The 16409-nt window shown below is 45.4% G+C and overlaps 1 protein-coding gene across 1 annotated transcript; it reads left to right on the top strand.

Annotated features, from left to right (window-relative positions):
- The first annotated feature begins 11708 nt into the window (after positions 1-11708).
- On the top strand, positions 11709-12102 carry LOC102935622 (small nuclear ribonucleoprotein F). The gene has a single exon (XM_027828800.3). It carries the CDS (start codon positions 11814-11816, stop codon positions 12066-12068), a length of 255 nt encoding a protein of 84 aa, XP_027684601.2. The 5' UTR covers positions 11709-11813; the 3' UTR covers positions 12069-12102.
- The last annotated feature ends 4307 nt before the right edge of the window (positions 12103-16409 follow it).

The raw sequence follows: 16409 nt of genomic DNA on the forward strand, positions 1-16409 counted from the left end.
TCGCAAGACAAGGATTTATGGAATTCAAAATTGAAAGATCGTTACTGAACTTGAAAATCTGGAAAGGCAGCATTCGACCCTGAGGCTACGACACAAGTGGTCTGAAATGGATGACCTTAAACTGCAAGACCAGATTATATTCGACGTTTGGAATTATCTACCAGATACATACAGTCAGCTGAAGAGATACGCCTTTGGGCTTCTCTCAGTCTTCAGTTCAACGTACGTCTGTGAACAAGTGTTTTCTAATATGAATTTCATCAAGAACAAACTGAGGAGCCAACTGCAAGATGTTAGTCTTGAGTCCTTCTTGAAAATGAAAATGATGGCGCATTCACCGAACATTAAACAATTCTCTGAAGATGTCCAACAGCAGAAGTCGCATTAAAAGCATTGGTGAATAGTAATAACTTTAATATGTTATATTCTAACTCTACAAGTAGCTTTGCATGTGATGTGGCTCTCAAAATATTTTGGTCAAAGACAAAAACAAAAAGAAATGGCTCTTCTTCATTGAAAGGTTGCCGACCCCTGGCCTAGCACATGATTGGAGCTCCTAGGCACTATGGTAATACAAATGATAAATAATACTGAACATTAAAACAAAACAAGCCAAGGAGGGGAATAAAAATACATTAACCGCTCACACCCAGCTCCCCTGCCCACAGTCTGCATCCATTTTGCAGCCAATCAGCCATGCTGGCTTTGCTGAGTGGAGGCCTTCCACAGCCCCAGCTGCATGAGTGAATTTCACCCTCCTGAATTGCTAACTTGTCTGGTGTAACTGAGGAAATTAATAAGATGCTAGTATCAAAGCTATTGCTTTGAAGTTTCTTTGAAGTTTCTACTCTGTTTTTCTATCTCTAAATTATCAGAATGTCTTTTAATACTGCCTTATTTTTCACTGGAAGCAAAGACTAATAGAAAATACATTTCTAGTCAAGTATTGAACAGTTTAAAAAAAAAAAACAACAACCTTCCCTGGGAACTGGAAAATCAAGTAGAAGACTCCAGGGTAATTTGGCCACGTGAAAAGGGCTAATTAAAAAACCCAAAGCCTGCTTTACTGTGAAAGCCCTCAAGGGGAAATAAAAGCTGATGGAAATAGTGTGTTTTGATAATGAGGCTAAGCAGTTTGTTTCTATGTCTAAATTGGATGCTTGATGAAATTATGTATTTGATTAGAAAAATCTAGTTTAAAGGGACACTCCCCACTTAAACATCACTCTGTCAGAGAAGTTTGTTCCTAATAACACCTACTTTACTAGATATGAAAGAGATTAAGAAGGAAAAAAAAATCCTCAGACTGTTTACTTTGTGCATTTGGCAGCACTTTGTGTAGAGTTAACTTCACTATTCGGACGGTCAGTTACCCATGTCCCTTGGGTTGGTCTGTCAACCACCAACAAGGGGGAGAAACATGTTTTGCTTTTGTTTTTTAAATAGGAAAATGTGATTGTAAAACAACAAAAAATGTCAGGGGGTGGGTGGAAGGGGGGTCAGGGTCAGGGTCAGGGTCAAGGTCAGGGACAGGGGCAGTTCCATAAACGACACTTAAAAAAAAAAAAAAAAAAAAAAACTTTAAACTGAGCCATTTCCAGGTTGAAGAGTGACCCTTTACAGTGTTGTTGTTGTTTTTGTTTGTTTTATAATGCTAACCTAAGCCCTGATCCTGCACAGGGACCCATTGACATGAGCAAGGCTCTATTCAGGTCCAGGTGTCCTTGTGAATTGAGGCCTTAGATGTAAAGCTCCCCTGCAGGCTCCTTCCAATTGCATCATTGGGGCCTATGATTCTGCTTGTCTTCTCATTTACACCATTGTCTCTCCATTGATTTCAATGGGTTTACTCCTGGTACACATAGGGTAAGTAAGAACAAATCAGACCTTCTGTTTCCAGTGCAAGCATACTATTTAATTTAGATACAAGAGAGCATGTTGAAATCCTGTCTTAAGCTGGATTTGTGCTACTGGAGAGGCCTCAAGGCAGTAATGCCCAAAGTATTTAGTTGCTTAACTCCCATTGATTTCGATGGGAGTTGGATGCCTAAATGCCTTTGAGGATCTGGGCTTAACTGCCCTGAGTGCTATGATCTGCTTTATGAAAAGAACTTAGACACATGACCAAAAAAAAGAACCATGCACACCAAACCCCACCCAATGCTGCAGCACCTGTCTCTTGTGATCAGCTACTTGGATTGTAACCTCATGGAAAAACACTGAGCCTGATTGTCCTCTCACAGCTGTCCATTTTCCACTGATTTAACTCCTCTGATTTAGCAGAGTGAGGTCCAATTTACAGTGGTGTGACAGAAGATTCACTGTCACTTGGAGTCTTTACATCAAGACTCTCTGGCTTTCTAGAAGGTGTGAGCTAGCTCAGCCAGAAGGGACGGGCTTGATTCAGGAGCCACTTAACAACGTTTTCTGGCTTGGTCTGTGCAGGAGGTCAGACAAGATGATCAGAATGGACACTTCTGGGCTTAGAGTCTCTGAATCTTTGAGAACTGGGCCAGATGACACAATAATAAATAATGTTATTGCTAGCGGAGGATTAGATGATCCATGTTAGAGAGCAAGGCCCTCTCCGCTATCCTGGTTACATTTCCTATGGTCTCTGAAACAGTAACTATTTGAACTCCACAGGGCAAATTCTGCCTTTAGTTATCCCTGTGCAACCACGCTAGAACTAGGACCAAAAGCTACTAATTAAAATTGTCTCAGAGGGGGAAAAAACCACACGTAAGGGCTAGATTGTGCCTTAGACTAGAGACCTGTGTGAGCTGGCTGGACAGTGGGTCCAGGTTTGTAGGAGTAGGCCTCACTGATGTCCCATCCCCAGAGTGAGTGGGTGGAGCCTGGGCTGAGCCTGCCTTTTAGGGAGATGTTGCCAATGCCATTTGATGCTGGGGTAGGCCAACCACATAGCCCACTTTGTTACCCCCATCTCCAAGTTAGCCTGAGTGCTAGAGGTTTCCTCTGTCTTCCAATAGTCTATTGGCCTACGATAAGCTGCTCTCGGTTGTCTCCCTGAAACCCTCCTGGGTCTGTATGTGAAGATTGCCACCTGAGGACAGAGGAGGCAGCCTGTCAGTTGGGACCTTGAATCACTGCATATATAAGTTGTGCGTGCCCTGAAGTGGTGAGTGTGGGTGTTAATGAAGAGATGCAGCCTGATGAATTGGGGTGAGGGGGGATGGAGGAAGGTTTTTAGAGGTAAAGGGGGCAAAGCCTACAGTTTCAGAGTAGGAGGAAGCAGGAGTCTGAAAAGGTTTGGATAAGCAGTCAAGCTGTGGAACAAGTTTTGCCAAACAAAAGGGACTGATCTGCTCCTGCTGAAGTCATATCAGTGGAATTTTGCAATGGATTTCAAGTGGGATCAGACTAGGGCTTTTCAGCACTCAGTCTTATGAGGAGCCTCAGTTCAATACTTACAGGGCTTGGAAACCTCATTAGCCAATCACATCACAGCTTTCATTCAGGCCATTTGCTAAGTAAATACCAGCCATGGTATCCTTTTCATGAGCTGAGGGGACTGGGCTTTGGCAGATCAAACTTCTGAGAACGGTTTCCTCATTAAAGCTGCTCTGGAAACTCCCAAGAGTTTGAGCTTCACAGAGTGGGAGGAGGCAGACCAAGAACAGGAACAGCATGGTTCCCCACCACCATCCCTGAAGAACCTGAAACTGGTTGGCTACTTTGTGTCAATAAGAATACCTGGCCACAGGTGGAATGTTGTCTCATACAATTTTAGAAGTATCTGATTTCAGTAAGTTCAAACTATAATTCAGGGGAATTCATTCAGCCTTTAAAACAACTGGCAGATTTGTCCCCTCTCTCCTGGTATCTGTGTCCCACTTATGAATCTTGTCCTTAGATTGTTACATCAGGATGAGCAATTGGGTCTTGCATGTGTCCCAACAGAGATCCCTGTCCTGATTTTTTACATTTGCTGTCTGGTCACTCTAGGCCAAGAGAGCTGAAAAAGTGCGGTGTGGGGGCGCAGCAGGAGAAGGACAGAATCCCCCGCAGGTAACTCTGGGGGGCAGGGAGAACACGGATGCCCTGGGCTGGGCGCAGGGCAGGGGGTTGCTGGGGAAGGTGCCGGGAGCAGAGTCCCTCTGTTCAGCCAGAGGTAGGGGCATTGCCCATGTCCCTACCCATGCTGAGGTATCCCTGAGGGCATGGGATCTCCAGGGAGATACTAGTGCTGTGTTAGTCAGGCTGGAGTCAGCAGGTCTGACCCAGAGGCACAGCACATGCTCCCTTCTCGTGCAACCCCAGTGGGATTGGCTGCCCTGGCTCAGGGAGGTGGGGTGGAAGATTCCTCCCAGAGGCGACACATGCGGTGGTCACGTGGCTCCCCCCTTTACATTGTCTACCCCGCCCCATATTATCAGGCATGCGTCATCTATGTACAGCAGCACGGTGTTTTAAGTGTAGACTTGCCCACTGTCTATGCCGGGAGTTAGATCAATTTAACTGCTATGGATTTTTGCATACCTGAGCGACGTAGCTGGGTCAGCCTAACTTTTTAGTGTAGGCCTGGCTCAGTGGGTCTGAACCCCCTACAAGCCTGTGATTACATTAAATAACTTTCAGGTTTAGGGTTTTTTTTTTCTATTTAAACTGAGTTATAAGAATATCTGCTAAAATAATGAAAAAACTATATCAAAATTTCTGACTGGAAAATTCAGCCTGTGTCTTAAGTTAAAATGTCTCGTGTTCAATCAGTGGTGGAGGCAGGGGGAATGGAACCGATTCTTGCAACTGGAGTTAGTTTAGTTCAGCATTGACATGCAGTATCAATTGTATCTTCAGTACATGCTTGGCTTTACTGCTTTGTACAGCGATTGGACATGACAAAGGGAGAACGATTTTTCCACATTAAGGCTGCTTGTTACAGTAGCAAGATTGGTAGTGCCCTGGCTTTCCTCTGTGGCATCATCTCCCTAAGCCCACGGGTATTCCTTGAGTAGGATAACACTGATCTGGCAGCTGAGGAAGAGCCTTGGGAAGGGAATTCGGGGAGTTTGCAGGAGAGCAGCCACAAAATATCTGCTCTCCTGAACTCTACCGGAAAGGCGTGTCTGAAGGGGGCTGGGGGGATTGCTGGCTTTGGAGGAGTGGGGGAACCACTGGCTTGGGATATTTCCCCCTGCCTCTCTCTAGCCCCATCCTCAAGATGGGCACTAAATGAGGCTGAGATTCATGGGGCCCTGTCTCATTCAGCCTGATATTTTAAATATTTCCATATTTTCCTGTGTATAGAATTGCGTGACATCAGAACTAGGGATTATGTAAGGCAGTATCCTGATGTGTACCTGGAAGAGTTAAGGTTGTGCAGAAAATCTTAATGTTGACATTTCCTGACTCATTGGTGCTTAGCCATGCAGCTCTGTAACATTGCTGAGGCAGTGTGTCCTACTGAATAGAGCACTAGACTGGGGCTTCGGAGACCTGGGTTCTTTTCCTGGCTCTGCCACTCGCCTGCTGGGTGACTTTGGGCAAGGCACTTCACTACCTTGTGCTTCAGTTTTTTCCCCCCATCTGTAAAATAATGAGACTGACCTCCTTTGTAGAGTGCTTTGAAATCAACAGATAAGTGCTGTGGATGAGCTAGGTTGTATCATAATGTAGGGTTGGGTATATTTATAGAACAGGACTATTAACTCTCATTGATCAGGTCTCGGTTAAAAATTGAAGATGTGCTGCCAGCCGCTTCGCCATGAACAGACAGCTTAAGAGCTTGCTGTGCTTCCTGCTGGTGTGAAGTAAACATCCAGCCACCGAGTCACTTTGAGACATTCTGCGCCTGCCCATGCTGAAAAATTGCTCACAGGAGACAGAATAGACTTGTGTATTTCAGGCATTTTCATACACTAGGTACTGTGGCAGTGTAGAGCTGCCTACTTCCTTGCAGGGTTACATTGGCTCTGCTTTTAATTGCTTTGTAGGACTTGATCTTTAAAGATGCTGAGTGCTCATCTGTTCTCATGAGGCACTCAGTGCCTTGCAGGATCAGCCTTGGGCTTGAGTCCTAGATACAAACTAGTATTTAGGATTTCTCTTCTCCCCACACAGGAGAGTGAGAAATCCATGGCTGGTTTCTGCCACTTGACAGATCTTGTTCTTTGGGTGTTGTTAGCAGTTTGCATGGAACCATGGGTGTTGGGATTTCTCTCATTTTTGCTGTCATCACAGACTAATAATGGAGGAAAAGATTTAATCTGGTCCTTCTCTCTGGATTTCCAGTTATTGCAAAATGCATACCCTGTGAACTGCCACTGACTTGAAGAGATGTCATCCAAGTTGTGTTAATGTCAGTCTTTTCCCAGAGCCCTGCAAGTTTACTGGAATGTCATGCTTCTGCAAACAACCTCAGAATCCCTTCAGCACACATGTAACAGCTGTTTGCATCTGCAGGCAGAGTTTATAGTGGATATAATCCAACTCTGGGCAGGCTCTGCCTGCCTTGACTAATGTTATTTTCTTTATTGATTTTTCTATCCTGTCAGCTAAACATTTGAGGCCTTGGCCTCACATATTTACTTCCATCCTAAACAGACAGTAAACATTTTTGCTGTGTTATGATCTTTAAACAAACCTGTTACAAAGATGGCTTTCCTTGACTTACCTGTATACGTTAGAATTGTGAACCTGCCTTACATCAAGCAAAGGACTTCCGCGCTTGAAGTTGGGATGGCAGCATCATGGGGTTTACAGAGACCTTTAAAGGGGGTGTGTAGCAGGGTGGTTACCCTGCTCCAGCCCTGAAGGGCTTAAAACAGCCTGGGGAAAAGCTGGGCTGATTGGGAAAGCAGCCACAGCTGTAGCCAGTGCAGTCAGGGCCCAGCTGGCCCTTATAAGAGGGCGGTGGGCTAAAAGGAAAGAGACTCTCTCTAGCCTCTTAAGAGAGAAGGACCTGGCTGTCGGGAAGCTGAGGAGGGTACCTAGAGTGGAGCAGTGCTGGGGAAGGGCAGAGGGAGCTGGGAGCTCCAGCCTAGCAAAACCCCAGGCTGCAGGCCTAGTTAAAGGCCTATAAAAAGGTACTGGGGCTGCAGAGGGGCAGCCCAGAGATACGCAGAGGCAGCTGGTCCAACCCCCCTTGCCGATAATGAGTGGTTCATAGACTGCATCCTGCCCCAGGGAGCGGGGGCTAGACGATGACTGGCAGTAGCCACTGAGGCAAGGGAGGGATAGAGGATTGGGGGTTCCCCTGGGAGGGGAGACCCAGACTGAGGGGGTACTGTGAGGGGGCAGAACCCTAATCTAGAAGGGCACCGGGGTCTGGGAGGGATATGTGGGCCAGCGACAAGCGAGTCATCGCCCCACGACAGGGTGTTTGCCCATATATGGCCAAAGCAGCCATAATTAGGGCATCACCCTGGAAGGCGAGAGAACTCCTTGAGAATGACGGCCTGAAGAATATGAAGTCATTGCATCAAAGGAGTCTCAACCCACCAGTGGTGAGGAATAGTATCAGGTGCTGTCTTTTCTGTAGATTTCCTTTGCATTTAACCTTTGTGTGACCTCAGGCAAATCACTTTATGCCTCAGTTTTTGTCTGCAAAATGGGGATGATCATACCTGCCTGTGGATGCCTTCATTGTTTTAGCAGCAAAGAGTCCTCGGGCACCTAATAGACTAACAGACGTATGGGAGCATAAGCTTTCGTGGGCAAATACCCACTTTGTCGGATGCATGTATTCACCCATGAAAGCTTATGCTCCCATACGTCTGTTAGTCTATAAGGTGCCCCAGGACTCTTAGTCTGGATCTGTAAAAGCAGCAAACACGGCTACCCCTCTGATCCTTCATTGTTTTAGCGGCGCAAGGGCCTGATTCTGCAGTCCTCCCACAAAACGCCTCTGAAAACCACTTTCAGTTCTGTCGGAGTACGGGTGGCAGGCCTGGGTTCTAAAAGTATTCCAAACTTCAGTCTCTACCCCTGCCTCTTTCCAGCCTTTCCTAAATGTCTATAAAATTGGCCTGTCTGATAGGACCCCTGAGAGAATAAACATTCATCAGTTTGCCACTTGTCTTGTTTCTATAAATCAGTCCATCCTAAGGAGGCTGCTTGTGCCAACAGCAGTTTCTGTTCTCAAATGTTAATCCCCAGAGCGTCTTGGTCATCAGCTGCAACACTACAAACACCAAGCCACAGCTTTTCGGAACATACCTGGGCAATCGGGACAAGTGGCCACAGCCCTCTGAGAAGGATGGTGAACAAGTACAGGGTCTGCCCCCCTGAATAAATCTCAGCAGATTCATATCCCTCCTCCCCCATCCCGGTCACTTGGTTGTAGGGCATTCCTAGATCAACAGCAACAAAGAGCCTCTGGCTACTCACTGGCTCCAATGTGGCTGGAAGTTGCATGTTCATTTTGAAACAGTAAGGGAATAACCTCCCATGTGCTGCTTGAAGCTAAGTAGATGAAACTGACTGTCCCGTGCTCCATCTGCCCAGAGCAAAATGCTGCTAAGCCCTTTTAAAGCTACGGTAGCATTAGAAAACAGAAAAGGGAAATCTGAAAATTCCAGAGATCTTTCTCATGCCGTTTACAAGGAGAAAAGTAGAAGAACCCCTCTCTCACTAAGGCCCTGATTCAACCGTTCACCCCGTCACCCCGCTTTTTTCATTGTTCTTAAGATCCAAGGGTTTGGTTCTGTGTTCACCTATGCAAATTGGTGAGGATTTTTATCAAGCCTTCCCCAGGAAAGGGGGTGTAGGGTTTGGGGAGGATTTTGGGGGGAAAGACATTTCCAAGCGGGCTCTTTCCTGGTTATATATCTGTTAGACGCTTGGTGGTGGCAGCAATAAAGTCCAAGGAAAAAAGGTAAAATAGTTTGTACCTTGGGGAAGTTTTAACCTAAGCTGGTAAAAATAAGCTTAGGGGGTTTTTCATGCAGGTCCCCACATCTGTACCCTAGAGTTCAGAGCGGGGAAGGAACCTTGACACCATTTAAACAAAACAGAATCTAAAACATCTCTAGCTAGATTACTTACTAAGTTCTAAGACTCTAGTCCTTTTCTGGTCCCGGCAACAGCATCACACAGACAGAGAGAACCCTTTATTTCTCCCCCCCCTCTCCAGCTTTGAAAGTATCTTGTCTCCTTATTGGTCATTTTGGTCAGGTGCCAGCAAGGTTATCCTAGCTTCTTAACCCTTTACAGGTGAAAGGGTTTTTCCTCTGGCCAGGAGGGATTTTAAAGGTGTTTACCCTTCCCTTTATATTTATGACGCCCCCAAAATCACAGATAGGGTGAAACCCTGACTGTGATTTCTTCCTGGAGCTCTAGGGGAAAACAGAGTTAATAAGACACACACATGTCTAAATATACTACCTAGGGGGTTTTTCATGCAGGTCCCCACATCTGTACCCTAGAGTTCAGAGTGGGGAAGGAACCTTGGCAACCCCTATACAGCAAAGTACTTAAGCACATTTAAGTTTCATTAAAGCTGATGGGACTGAAGCACAGACGTAAGTGGTTTCTGAATAGGGATGGATGAAAGCACATGCTTTAAACCGGGAGCCTAATTCTCGCTTTACTAGAGTTTTAAATTTATTTTATAAAGGGAAACTGTGTTCCTATCACCTACCAGAGAATGGGGTAAAGATTGTTCAAAAGCAAACACACAGTCAGGGAGGTTTTAGGTTGCATAGTTTGGACATCCAAAACCTACCAACTCCAATGAGCTGCGATGAACTTAAGGGGTGTAGCTTTACTGGAATTCAAATACAAATGTGTGAATGTTATGACCGCACCATGGGAGCTCTTCATGCTCAGTGCAAGTGATGGTAGAAATGCTGGAGAGGAAATTGAGGATAAATCAAAACAATCTACTCTGATTGTTTCTGTAATAGTAATGGTGTTAGGGCAAATAACCAGAATTGCAGTATATCAAATCTTTTCTGCCAAAGGTGAATTGGACAAGAAGGCTCTATTATACACCACACAACATGCAAGAGACTTATTCAGCCCAGGTATGTTTCTACAGCTGCTAATTTCCTTTCTCAGAGCAGCCCCATATCTTGTAAATGCAGTTAGGTTTCTTCCCCCCTTCCCTTCCCTTTACTTGCTAACCCAAAGTTCCTCTTCACTGACTACCAACAGCATAGCCAGGATCCCTGGCCTTTTGCATTCAGCCTGGATGTGCAGATCTGGAATATGTGTGACCAGATGGCCGTAGAATGGGCCTGAGTCACAGTTACACTGCCGGTGGGGTGTAGAGACCTGAAAGGGGACAGAAATCCTCCCCTGAGAACATGCCCCTGTGCAGAGGGTTTCACTGGCAGATATAGAGCTGGCATAAGACAGTGCCCCTGCTCCAAACCCTCATTGTAGGTGTACTAGGGGCATTCCGTGCTATTCTCTGCTTTCCAGGGTCCATGTGGGGGGAAGGGGTGTGCCTGGAAAGCAAAGCATAAATTTGAGTGGCCTCAAAGCATGTCCTCAGGCCACTCTAACTTGCACCAGAGGACGGGCAAGCCTCAGATGACAAGAACAAAATATCGGGACGCCTGGGGGGCAGCCACAGGCTCACTTCCCCCGCCCACCCCCCCACCAGGGCTGGCTCTAGGTTTTTTGCCTCCCCAAGCAAAAAAAAATAAAAAAATAAAAAAATCCGGAGTGCTGCCGAAGCAAAATATCGGGACAAATGGCATCCCAACTGTACATCGGTCGGGACGTGGGACAAACAACTAAATATCGGGACATCTGGTCACCTTAGGGGTAACACAAAATTAGCCACCTTTGCACCCTGGCATTGTCCCTACCCCGTCACAGAAACTTAGTAACTGAGAATCAGGCCCACTATTTCTTTAGAACGGGGCTCTATGTTAATTCTGTTAAATGCACGTGATTAGTTACTTTGCAAACTTAAGATAAATAATGTAGGTTTAGAATGGGAGTATAATTCAGAGCTGATAAAACTATTCCTGGACAAATCAAATTAAGCTCTTTATGGCAGCTATTCCACCGCTTCTTTTCAGATGAGACTGTTGCTTCCCAGGGTGCAGGCGTGAAGACTGAAAAATGTGTATTTGTATAGCAGACAACCACCGCTGACCTGTTTGAGGCAGGGAACTATGCTATTAGGACACAAAAGAGTAATTTGAAAAACCACATGAAATGGACTCATTTAACAGACTGGGGAAGGGCCTGCCCTTGATCAAGATTTAGGAAGCAAAAACCATGAACACACTGGGGTGGAGGGGACTATTTCTAGGTGACTTTAAAAGAAATCCCTTGTCTTGATAGCTCACGGTTAACTCACAACTGACTGACCAAAGGCTTTGATTTAACATGGCAAGATGCAGTGTACCAGAAGCGTAACCACATACTGTGCTCTGCTGTTCCTCTGGCTAAGATCTGCCATCCTCACTGTTCAAGGCTGCCCAAATCAACATCCTAGCCACAGCCAGGAGACACCTGCTCCTCAAGGGCCCGATCCTGCAGCCCCTTACTACAATAACAATTTCTCCCATGCCCAATCCCAGCAAAATCCAGGGGATTACATGTCTGACGTAAGAGTCTGTGGGATTAAGTCCTAAAGGAACAGTGTGGGCCTGATTTTTCACGAGCATGGAGTTCCCTCAACTCCTGTGGGAGCTGCAGGTGCTCAGCACCTCTGAAAAATCACACCCTGAAGGTCAAATCCTCAGCTGGTGTGGACGGGTGTAACTGCCTTGCAACCTGTGGAGACGCGGGCATCACTTCCTGCCTTTCTCTTAGACTCCAGCGGGTGCACGTGCGGCCCTGCGAGTAATTTTTGTTTTTACCACTGCCTTGTGCCAGTCCGCATTACCATGAGCTTGCCCCTGAACCCCAAGCCCTTCCTGAACAGGCTGACAGGGAAGCCAGTGATGGTGAAGCTGAAGTGGGGGATGGAGTACAAAGGCTACCTGGTGTCTGTCGACGGCTACATGAACATGCAGCTTGCAAACACAGCAGAATACATAGATGCTGCATTGTCAGGACACCTTGGTGAAGTTTTGATAATATGTAACAATGTCCTGTACATCAGAGGAGTAGAAGAAGAAGATGGAGAAATGAGAGAATAAGTTTGTATATTTCTGGAAAATAAAGATCAGTTTTCACCAAAAAACAAACAAACAAAAAAACAGTGGAGCTATATGTAAAGATCCATCACTGAAGAGCTGGCTCCTAGTATCTGTGAATTCCTGCCCATCTTTCCTTTCTTCAGTTACTGCTTTACCAGGATTCATTAACACACCTCATTGAGTTCAGGTAGTCTGACATCTGATCCCTTTTCTAATAAACTCCATGCTTTGTTGGTAAGGCAGCAGCCTTCCCCATCCCCAGCCACTCTCTCACCCCCAGTTGATTCTTTTGTGCCATGGTTGCTAAAGCTATTAATTCATGCCGCCTGAGCGGAGGCAAAGAAATTAATATGCAAATAAGAAAGCAAGTGCCCTCTTCAACATAACTAATCTATTCAAATGCTCTGAGCAGCTGGATGTAAAGCTTTTCCATGGGAAATTAAATATTAACTTGGTGATTATGCCCATGTTTAGAAAAACTAGTCACCTCAGGCCCAAACCTGCAACTCCTTGCCCCCATGAGTAGCCCTCACTTGCAGCATTACATTTGTGAATAGGGTTCACAAGTTCCAGTCCCTAAAAGGTGGGCAAGCACACAGGCAGTGAGGTCATGTATTGGAAAGAGACCTCCTTACCTGGAGCCTTTACCAAAACAAAAACAAAAAAACATGTGAATTCAAACTCTAAGGTAGAATCTTTTCACTAACTCACATCTTCTAGCCTGGGTTTGGGCCCCAAAGGACTCTGGGAGGAGGCAGAGGAGAGAAGGACAGAGGGCAAAGGAAGCTGCATGTTTCCCTGGATCCTTCCCCCACACATGCACTGAAAATGTGCTTCCACGCAGATGGGTTCATGAGTCTTTGAAAGCCACCTGCCTTTCTTCTCTCCTTCTGCAATGCCGTTTAATGAACTAGCTCTAGGAGCTGCTGACAGGCACAGGGCCATGGGCTGAGGCTACAGCTTGCCACCCCAGGCCTTTCTGTGCTCACTCAGTGGTTAAAGTAAGGGCTTCTCTAGACACAAAAGTCATACTGCTTTATCAACACCAGTATATGATAATTAAAGAGGTACAAGCCTCTAGTCGGGGTACCATCATACTGGTAGAAAAGGGCTGATTCAGTATCGTGATGGTGTGGCGGGGGAGAAGCTATACCATAAAAGGCACATTTATCCTAGTGTAACTGCATCCACTCTAGGGGTTGTGCTGGTATAATGATTTTGGTAGCAAAATCCCACCCCCAACGCACATAGTTATACTGGTACAAACTGTATAGGCCGGGCCTAAGCTGAAACAATCACACCCCAATCTCCTCACACCAGCTAAGGATGAGGGGAAGCGCTGCTTGGATAAGCCAGGGAGAGGGGGGGCAGCTCCTCTCTGCTCCCCACTCCTCAGCCATGAGAGGATGTGCCTCACAGCCCCTGTAGATGCCATATCCTCCCCACACCCTGAGCAGCATGTAGCCTTTGGCTGAGTGGGGGAATGGGGGAAGGGAACCAGAAAGAACAAATCCCAAATACAATAGGTTGGGAGGGTGGGAGGGAACTACACCGCAAAGAAAAAAAGAAACAAGTGGGAGTGGGGAGGAGCGACAGGAGGGAGTGGAGAGAATAAAAGGGGAGACAAAGTACGTCAGGATGTGCAATGAGGGGCGCAGAGTGGGGGGAGTGTCTCTCCACCAACCCATCACTGGGGCGGGGTAACAATAACAAGTTGGGGAGCACTGAACTAATGTATTGGAAACACTCGAAAGAAAAAAGCGGAAAAGGTGCCATATTGTTTGCTATTCTCTGGGAATGCAAAATGTCAGCATGGGATGGATAGACCCCAAATAACAGTTTGTGCATTGAGCCAGTCATGTACAAGCATGTCAGTCAGTGGGAAGCCATATGTTGTGATGGAATTTATTTTCCCACCGGGTAGCTTGCCAAATCCTTGACATCGTAACAAAGTGTTGTGCTTGCTGCCAATCATCTCCCCACCTATCAGTGTAAATGTACCATCTTTAGCTTTGGTGGAGTTTGAACGTACATGTTATTGTAAGTTGAAAGCAAAAGAAACAAACGTGAATCAATGGATTACCGTGTTATAGCACAATACAGGGTACCAGTGTTCCTACAGTGGTCGTGATACATGGTAGTGTCTTAGGCCCCAGTCTGAGATTAGGGGCTGTGCCTTTAAGGACTAAGCTTTCCAGACAAAGAGTCTGGGCTGGGTGCTATGATGTTCTTGTGGTTACGCACAGCCAGTGTGAATCAGATATGGTATAAAGATGTTATCTAACTACTGATAATAACTGATTAACTCTCTCTATAGGTAATGCATATGACAAAATATGTGCTGTAACATATATTTGATTTAGCAGCTTCCTTGGTTTTATATTAGTAATTATGTCCCTTTCCTGTTGGTGGAGAGGGGATTCCTGTCTGACTCTAACTCTGCCACGTGTGAAAGTAATGGAGTCCTTTTAGCTGTGATGGTTTTACTTGTCTCTACTTATTGTGTCAATGTCTATGCTTTATTTTGGATGCTGTTATTTTTCTCATTTTTATATCTGGTATGCTATTGCCACTTGTACCCATGCAGAGACGAAGGATTGGGGTCTCAGTATGTGTTTGCATGGATCAGCTAGCAGAATCTAGCCCTAACAGTAAAGGAATGGCTAAGAAATGCTGGGCATTCCCATTTTGAATTGCTGATCTATTTCCCTGTGGTATGCATGTATTTTATCCAGTCATCCCATTCATGCTTTGGTGCCAGGACTAGCACCACAAACAGGGCTTCCGTTTCCATTCCACCAAAGTCACCGTATGTGTCTGATGAGTAATGGGAAAGTCTGCAAATTCTTTTATGTCAGTGATCTTGTATAGTTATGTCCTTTGTAAAGTCCTTTGAGATCTACTGAGGGAAAGCGCTAGATAAGAGTTCACATTCTATATGTGGGGTCTCTGGAGTAGTCTGCATGTGTCACTGTCTTTGGAATTCCATGGGTGTTTGGTGCCTTGCCGGACTGGGCACTTACTTGCTGGACATGTACTGTATTTATGCTACTACTTTAACTGTATCACTGAATGTATTAACCTTATTTTAGGATATTGCAGATTATGTACTATATGAAATGTATGACTTTTGAATCAAACTTTGTACTTTTGGATAATTTAAGCATTATACCCAGATGTATAGACACTCTTTCCTTAACCTGAGTATTATCTAATTTTAACATTAGCTTTAATACAAATTTCCCTTCCACTGTTACTAACAGACAAGAGCTTTCTCCCATTCCACCATAGCCAATGTAGTGACACTCGTTAGAATTTTCCTCCTCAGTACTTCACATCTCAAAACACCCCCATGAGGTAGGTTTGTGTTATGAGCTCACTGACACTAGTACTGAAACTGAGGCAGAGAGGTTAAGTGATTTGCTCATGTTAGAGCTGGGAGTCTGATTCATGAACTTCTGTTTCCCAGCTCTGTCTCAAGAGTAGCAGTAGGTGAAGAATGCTCTCCCTGGATGGCAGAGGAGATAGAATGCAGGCAATATCACCTCTGTGCCTCCTTTCATTACAAATCAGGGGAATAAGTCATTACAGCCCTATTCTCAGCGGTAGGGAACTTCTGATCAGGGAATAGGCAGAGGGCAGGAAAAAGCCCTGGAATGAGGGATTACGGGAAGGTATTGGAGGACTAGCAGCCCTCAGTTGTTGTGTCCTAGCGCTAGAGAGAGCCTGAGTGAGCAGCTATGCTCTGCCCCGTATTCCAGACCATACTGCTAAATCATACAATTGTCACCGCTACATGTGAGTGAGAGGAGTTTGTGTCTAAAAACTGCCCATGAAAAGGGTGAGAAAAAAAGCTCCCAGAGCAAACTTGATACAATTGCACTTTTTATTTATCAGAAGAACAAATGAAACATCCCAAACAGGCACTAAATCCAACAAATGAAAAAAAGCTATCTGGAGATCTAAAAATATTCAGAGCATTTCACTGGGTACACAAGAAAAAACATCCCCAGGGGTGTGTACAAGAAGTACCATGCTTATTTCTCCTTCTCCCCAAAGCTTGTCCTGGTACTTGGAAATACAGCTGTGCCAGGCTGTCTCAGGGAAGTCTATTCCACCTCACACAAACTGGTATTTGGGACTGGGTTTCTATATGGTTAAAGGGATATTTGGCTGAAAACAAAAAGGAGAGAGCTGCACACACACAAAGGCAGGTGCTAGCTTCAGTTAGAGAGAGAAGAGATGAACAGAGTGGCTTGCTTTAATGCACAAAAAGAAAAGGAGGACTTGTGGCACCTTAGAGTCTAACAAATTTATTTGAGCATAAGCTTTCGTGAGCTA

Source organism: Chelonia mydas, chromosome 2, assembly GCF_015237465.2.
Source record: "Chelonia mydas isolate rCheMyd1 chromosome 2, rCheMyd1.pri.v2, whole genome shotgun sequence".
NCBI lineage: Eukaryota > Metazoa > Chordata > Testudines > Cheloniidae > Chelonia > Chelonia mydas.

What these genes read in the sequence shown, in the direction of transcription:
- LOC102935622 (XM_027828800.3), top strand. Translation starts at nt 11,814, where the DNA reads ATGAGCTTGCCCCTGAACCCCAAGCCCTTCCTGAACAGGCTGACAGGG.